Source organism: Festucalex cinctus, chromosome 11, assembly GCF_051991245.1.
Source record: "Festucalex cinctus isolate MCC-2025b chromosome 11, RoL_Fcin_1.0, whole genome shotgun sequence".
Taxonomy (NCBI): Eukaryota; Metazoa; Chordata; class Actinopteri; order Syngnathiformes; family Syngnathidae; genus Festucalex; species Festucalex cinctus.
This window is the reverse complement of record NC_135421.1, coordinates 27,877,170-27,885,438: the sequence shown is the minus strand read 5'-3', so window position 1 is coordinate 27,885,438 and position 8,269 is coordinate 27,877,170. Positions and strand designations below refer to the sequence as shown.

Here is an 8,269-nt window from a genome sequence, read left to right as displayed (position 1 = left end):
TGAAGGCATTATACTGCCAACTAGTGGCCTTTTCTAGGTACTGCTGGAGTGTTCCACACCCACAAAATGTATTCATGCTGGTCTCGCAATTTTTAGTTAATGGTTTGAATGTTGGAAAACATTTGACTTAAACTTGAGTTTTACTTTGAGTACTTTTCGTGTCCACTAAAAGCAAAACAAGTGTTGCGTTGCTGTCGTCGTGAAGAAACAACCCCAATTGGAGCCTTGCCAACTTGGCCCCCAGTGAAAAGGCCGGATCGGCCCGGGGCCCGCCGGGACCTCCTTGGTTACCGGATTCCGGCGCACTGGAGTGATGGCGACCGCTTTCTGTGAGGCAAACAACACACAATCGGTTCAGTCTGCGCCGAGCCATGTCCGACGTGACAAATATTCTTTGGCGTCAATACGATGAAAAAAAAAAAAAAAAAAAAAAAAAAAAAAAGAGGTCATTTGAGGACAGTTTGATGCTAAGTCTGCTGTTTGTGCAGCTTTTATTTTATTTTATATTAACATTTTCATCTCTAAAATTGTTATGAGCACACCTCTGCATAACATCCGTATCCGTATTATAACGTACAAGAGAATTAAAAAAGAAAGAAACATGTGCCAACTTACAACAAAGAATATCTTTATTAACTGTAACAGAAAATATTTAAAGTGCATCTGAAATTCAAAAATAAAATTAAATCCTTAATTAAACTATAAACATTTTTTGACTGACCATGTCAAACCATATGATACGGAAAAATAAAATTACATAAAATCAACAAATAATAATACATTCAAACTGATCACCAACATGAACTCAGGAGCACAATATTAAAACAACAAACAAACAAACTCTAACCTGCAAAACAAAAATATCTAAAATAATTTGTGCTTTTTTTTTTCTTCTTTTTTGCTGTGTGCAAGTGCGCATGCTCAGTGCAAACAAATCCCCTACACCACCGAGCGAATGCTCCCTGCGCACACTCTGACAATAATGAGAGCGCCACTGCCCCCTAATGTAGTGGAGGTGCAATTGCACTTTATTCTATGACATTAAAAAATAAAATAAAATCAAAATAAGAAAAATAAAAAAGCATTTCCCCGAGGTTAAATGCGCCCCCCTTGATGGAGTCTCGCGTCCCCCCTTGGGTGCATGTTGCTTCCGTTTTAAGTACTTTGCTTTTGATTTTTCTTTTTTAATTTCTCCTCTTCTCGATAAAATCAGTGAATATATGTTAATTGAAGTGATACTTTACTTATTTAGCCATTTTTGGCAGTCAAACATGAATATTTGGCCTAAAATAAATGAGATATTTTCATTATTTTTTCATGTCCAATTAGTACCTTTTAAAAAACACATTTTGCAACTTGCTGTCGACTGGAAATGACATCACAAGGGGCTCAGGTAACCAATCACGGCTCAGCTTGCGAATGTCACAAGACCAAACCTAGAAAACAGGTGAGCAGTGATTGGTCGTCATTTTCAAGTGGCCAGCAAGTTGCAAAATGCTTTTTTTTTTTTTTAAAGGTACAATTTGGACGTGAAAAATAATGAAAGTATCAAATCAATTATAGACAAAATATTAACTTTTTATTACTATATTGGCCTAAATAAGCGAAGTATCCCTTTAACTCTTCGACTGCCACACGTTATTAAAAAAAAAAAAAAAAAAAGTGCCAGCCAATTTCAAGGACTTTTTTTAATTGAAGACGTTTTCAGTGCAGCTCACAACACAAACTCGACGACAGGTCTCCCTTGCCCCCCCCCCAAATCTGACAAAATACACCCCCTTGGCCACTCTCTTCTTTTCCCCCTCTCTGCGCCGATGCTCAACCCCTCCCACTCTTGCCGATGACGTCACCGGGGCTGTCTCCAAAGCGCATGCGAGCGTCCAGTTAGTTCGTTCGTTCGTTCGTGCGCATCTCAGGACTCGACGACTTGAATCTGACTGACTGTTACGCCCTCGCGGGGAAGGAAAGTTCGCAGGGAAGACCTTTAAACATGGGTGAGTGCTTTTGTTTTTCATTCATCTGCTTGAAACAAGATGGCCATTTGACTGCAAACTTTTTTTTTTTCCCCTTGTGCGTCAGTCAAACTTTCGAGTCAATTGTCAGAAATGTAGCAGCGGCGTGTTTTGGGAATATGCGTTGTGTTAAACTGTGGGATTGAGTCGAGGAAAGCGATTAAGAGAGATTAAAGTGTTGCGGGATTGTGCCAGTGCATCACACTTCCACTCTTTATTGCCGCTCGCTTGACTTTCTCACCCACAATATTGATGATGACCTCACACTGGTTTGCACGCCTTTAATGACCAGTGATTGATCAGCAACGAGAATTCAACCAAACCACTCCGAGCTTGATCGTCTTGTCGATGTGCTCGTTTTCAAGTGGTTGGAAGTCAATGAAACTTTCGCAGTGAATTAGTGCATGCACGCAGCCTAACTGATGTAACGCTGTCACATGTTTTTGATTTTGCATACCTCCCATAATACACACGGACCCGCCCACATCCACACACATTCAGTATTTATTGTGTAGTTTACTCCAACAACAAGCGAAACATAAATTCTTGAAATGATTAATGTAAATGGAAATATCCTGGCCTAACACCGAACAATTTTTAGAAATTAAAATAATGTGAAACAATCCCACAAAAATGTATTGGTATTTTTCTCTATATTTATGCAATGTTTACAAAAAAAAAATCTTTGTAATGGCAATACACTTAACATGTATTTATTGTTTACTGGGATTTATTTTTTATTTTGAAAAATCCCATTGTAATAACAACCAATATAGAAAAATAACTCCAAAAGGAAAATAATGGGGAAAAAAAATCTTATAACTAAATCAGCACCAAATGGAATATGATTTCTTTGGTCCCACCTAGTAGCACAATTTAGTGGAAACTAATTAAGGAGTTGATGCAGTGTAATCTTGCTAATCCTGGAGCAACATGTGTATTGCAGAATATAACAATACTCACTGACATACATTCTTTATCCCCTGCGAAGAGTGACTCATTTTTATTTTATTTTTTTTTTACCACGGCTTACTGTACATCTGTATTTTGCTGCCCCCAGGTGGTTAAAGTGCACACAGCAGACAAAGCAGCACAATGAAGTGAAGCAAACAAATTTGAGAAAATGTTTCATTTTTAAATCTTTTTATTTATTTATTTATTTATTTATTTATTTATTTATTTATTTATTTATTTATTTATTTATTTATTTATTTATTTTATAAAGACCAATATGATTGATTTATTTATTTTTTTCATATTAAAATTTGTAAGTTAACAACAACAGCAACACACTGTCTCGGTTTCAGGTTATTTTGCCACAAAATGGCCGCGAGCATGTAATCCCGTGACCCCCAAATGCTTATGAGACATTTGTGCGAATATGTATCAGTGCTCATTAATTCTCTGGGAGGCTCCCACAGAGGCGTCTTTGTGCTCCTAATTTGGAGGCGCTCCTTTGTGCAGCGCCTCCTCCGTTCATGAACACCCAAGTTCGCTGAATCGCCGCAGAGTCTCACAGCAACGAGGCCTTTGAACGGACCCCCCCCCCCCCCCCCCCCCCTCTTCCTCCGCTTTCTTGTTCTTCCTCGTCCTCACACGGTGACCACCATCTTTTTTTTTGTGGTTAACACTGAGGGAGAACATCATGGCCCTCGGAGTGATAAATGCACGGAATTGGCTAGTTGGAGTTCAGACGTGAGAACGTCGCGTTGTGCTTTCATCCGACCAAGTTTTCAGCCGCGGGCATTTTCTTGTGTGGTCACGTTCCCACCATTTTGTCACACATGTACTTCAGCATCCCCGAAACATGCAAATAAGGCTTTTTGTGAGTGTAGTTGCTTTTTTTTTTTTTTTGGTCTATATGTGCCCTGTGATTGGCCAATCCAGCACTGGCTTGGTTAGCTGTGGATTCGAACTGATGGGGTTACTTTTATTTTGGGTTCATTATTTTGTCCCAACATTGGGTTGAAGATTGAATTTGAGCTGAAGCTGGTTTCTGTTTTGGACGGGTTTTGTTGTCGGGTGTCTTATTTGCGGAACTGGTTGACACGGCCAGCTACTAATTGTCAATCATTATATCCGTCCGTCCGTCCGTCCATCCATCCATCCATTTTCTTGTCCACTTATTCCTCACAAGGGTCGCGGGGGGTGCTGGAGCCTATCTCCGCTGGCTTTGGGCGGCGTACACCCTGGACTGGTCGCCAGCCAATCGCAGGGCACACAGAGGCGAACAACCGTCCACACTCACAAGCACACCGACGGGACAATTCGAAGCGCCCAATCAACCTGCCATGCATGTCTTTGGAACGTGGGAGGAGACGGGAGTACCCGGAGAAGACCCACGCGGGCACGGGGAGAACATGCAAACTCCACCCAGGAAGGCCGGAGCCCGGACTCGAACCCGAGTCCTCAGAACTGGGGGGGGGGGTGCTAACAAGTCATCCACCGTGCTGCCCAATCATTATGTCATGTTCTTAATGTATTTAATGACCTTAAAACTCTGCGATTGGCTGGCAACCCAAAGCCTGTTGAGATCGGCTCCAGCACCCCCCGCTACCCTTGTGAGGAATAAGCGGTCAAGAAAATGGATGGATGGATGGATGGACCTTAAAACTCAATATGACACAGAACTACTGCCCAGAGCCAGCTGAGATAGGCTCCAGCACCCCCCCCCCCCTGTGAGGAATAAGCAGGAAAATAGATGGATGGATGACACAGAACACATTAGAACATCAGTACTACCATAAACACATTAATACAAACACTATTCATCTACGATTGTATCACTCAGTGGCATCATTTTGTTTGTTTTGTAAGGACTCCATCATGTCACATTTAAGACCCAACTAATCGAAAGCAGCACACCATTTCCATTTGTACTTTGAGCCACACTCCGATCATAAAATTCTCACTTTTCAATTCATCCTTGACGGAAACTTTTCCCGGTGTCGCGGACACGCTTTTAGGTGAAGCTTGTCCAAATCGGGTGCAGATTTTTTTTGTCGGACGTGACATTAAATATGAAGCGAGCGCTTCTCGGCTGACGTTGGGTCATGCCTGGGTGCCGAAATGTGTTTTCCAGCCGCCTTTTGACAGTGCGGAGGCGCGAACGTGGCGTCAGATGTTACAAAGTTCGCTTCGCGATAACAGACACGCAAGCGCGCGCGCTTTTGTGATGATTTCGAGTCTGCCGTCTCGGATTTCCACATTCCTGTCCAATCTCGGTGGGTTTGTCTGGAAAGTGTCACATCAGCACGCACGCGGTCACGGCGTGACCTCGCATCCTGAGTCGGAGTTTGTTTTTGTTTCACTGTTAGCATCAATAAGGGCAGCATGGTGGGCTAGATTTGGGGTCCTAATTTCTGCTCTTGACTGTAAATGCCCCGTAGAGATAGACCGATACCGATACCAATTATTAGTAGTGAAGGATGCCGATAACCGATATTTGGAGCCGATATTCATTTTCACTAAAAAGGGACATCAAAATTTGGAAAAAATACAAACTCGAGCTCTTATCTTTTTTTTTTTTTTTTTTTTTTTTTTTTTTTTTTTTTTTTTAAATTTTAAAGCACATGTTTATTGAGCAACTTTTAGGGTTAGTAAAATATTTTTAAGTTTTTTTTTTTTTTCCAAAAAATCTTAGTCAATACACAAGTTCTGGGATCTCCCAGGCGCAGTAGCATGTTTTCAAAAGTTAAATAAAAACAAACAATTATTTTCTACAAAAAATAAGTCTTCAAAAATTTCAAAATATCCAAAGTATTAAATTTTTACTTATCTTAGTTTTAATTTCAATCAAAAACAGAAGGTGCAGAGAGTTCCCAGGGTCGACAAAAATGAAAATAAAAACTTTTTTTTTTAAATTTACATTTAAATTAGTTCCCTGAAGTTAACACTTAAAAAAAATAAAAATAAATAAAAAAGGATCTATTATCGGCCATATGATTCTTCAAAATGGCCGATGCCGATATTTCTCAAAATGCTGAATATCGGCACCGATAATCGGCCCAGCCGATAATCGGTCTATCCCTAGTCTCGGCACGAACGTGATTGTGTTTGTCTTCCCCTGAGACTCATTTGAGCCCGCAGATAGAGGCCATTTTGGCAGTCAAATGACGCCTCAAATGCGCTAATCTCGAATAACTCTGACACTGTATGTCCTCATCAGTCAGCCCTAAACAACATTACGTCTTCAGTTTGTTGTCATTAATTGCAAAAAACAAAAAAAAAACAAAAAATGATGCACAGTAATGAGGTGGCCGTCACCACACTTGCATCATTTCTGGGCTCATTTCCATTTGGAAACCAAAAATACAGTTGACCGCATTCACTTTTCATATGAGGCAACTTCTTTTTTTATTTTTATTTTTTTGTGTGGAAGCTCTCAAGTGAAACTCAGTTCTATGAAGCGTATTAATTTTCATGTTTTTCTCAGAAAAAAATAAAATAAGATAATAATGGCAATATTAGAAACATTTTCAATATAATATTCAGTATATATTTTTAATGTAATTAAATGAAGTGTTAAGAAGACACCATCCATCCTGTTAAGAAGACAGAATGACGTAAATAAAACACAATGCGATACCAGTCATCATTTTTTTTACATTTTTGGAACGTCTGCTTTCAGTTTCATCCCAAACATGTTGATGTGAATTGCCTCGTAGCTGCCGATTCAATTCGTATCATGATTCGATTCGATACCGATTAATCCCGATATGAATTTATAAGTTGATTGCTACGATTTTTTTTAACTCAAATTTAGAAAATACTAATCAGTAAACTTGTCCACTGTAATACTTGTACGAATATGTGTTATTTATTTGAAACTTCAGTTTCATTTTTGAACAGCATTGAAATAAAATATTAAGTCTTAATGTTCCATGAATATAACATTTTTCCATGCTTAATGTGTGAACTCTAACCATAAGTAAGACATTTTGTTGACTATTTTTCCATCAAAAATGGATATTTAAAAATATTGAATCGATTTGAGAATTGTGTGCTGCGATATCGAGATATATTTCCGAATCGGTTGTTTTTTTTAATTGATATATTGTATAAAACCAACAAAAAAAAGCAATAAATATCCCCATCAAAACAACAGAAAGTCGATGAAAATGCAAAAACTGGGCTGGGCTGTAGCGTCACAACATTTGCTGACGTATTGCACATGATGATGGTTTGAACTTCCAAGTTTTGACTTTTGTGGCTTTATTTTTTTGTCTTTCCTGCAGCAACTGTGCCATGCTGCTTGCATGTTAATGTTCTGGAAAGTTCTGACCTGGTAAAGACAAAGCCAGCCCATTGACTATTGTGACTTGTGAAGTGATTGGAGTAGAAGGTCCTGACCGGGGGATGCCTGCGTTCAAGCATGCGCGATGGCCTCGCCCTCGACTTGGAAGTTTATTCTCTGTCAGTCGACGTGTGCGTTGCGTTGTCCGGCCTTGTTCCAGGATCCGCATGGTCCAAGTGCCAGTCCAATACAGTCAGGTTTTTGAATATGTGGCCAGTGACACAATTCTCAATTTCTCATCCTTTTGCAGGGTTTTCGTGGGTTCTTAAAAAGCATTTAAAGTCATTAAATGGATTTAGCAAAAATGAAGGCCTTTAATGACAATCAGAAGCTTTAAATAAGATGTCCTTTTGCATGGTATATTTTTACATCCAATGTTTTGTAAACGAGTCAGTGTAACACAATTTAACAATAATTTGTGGGGACTGGTGACGAGTTGTAATTGTTTACAATGACCAAAATAGCTTGGAGTTCACAAGGTGCTTCATGTTTCAAATACCGATTGCTCTGTTTCCGTCACCAGCATCCAACAGGAAACACTAATGCCATCGAGTGGCAGAAAATGACCTAAGCACAAATCTATGACTCAATGTTTCACACTCCTTTTAACTGTAACTATTAATAGTAACTTTATGAGTTACTTACTAGGGTTAATTTAGTTAACTAAAACTAATGCAAAAACTAAAACTAAAATAAAAAAAAAAAAGCTAATGAAATCAAATAAAAATGAAAATGCTTTTTAAAAAAAATGAAAACTAACTGAAACTACATTTTATGTTTACAAAATAACTAAAACTAGCTATAATTTTAGCAAAAATGTCCTTTGTTTTCATCTTTAGCAATTAATTTAATGCATGAGCCTTTTGGGGGATGATTTTAAATATGCTTTCAAGTAGATTTATTTTTATATGAACCGAAATAAGGACGACTGATAATGTGTCACACGGAAGTGACGTCATCT

The 8,269-nt window shown here is 38.9% G+C and overlaps 1 protein-coding gene across 2 annotated transcripts in view; it reads left to right on the top strand.

Annotated features, from left to right (window-relative positions):
• Positions 1-1,850: 1,850 nt before the first annotated feature.
• gpm6bb (glycoprotein M6Bb) overlaps positions 1,851-8,269 on the top strand; it is a 39,056-nt gene continuing 32,637 nt past the window's right edge. For both annotated transcript variants that reach the window (XM_077536364.1, XM_077536365.1), the window contains exon 1: positions 1,851-1,994. In XM_077536364.1, coding sequence (XP_077392490.1) covers positions 1,991-1,994 — 4 coding nt within the window. In that variant the 5' untranslated portion in view covers positions 1,851-1,990. The remainder of the gene's footprint in view (positions 1,995-8,269) is intronic.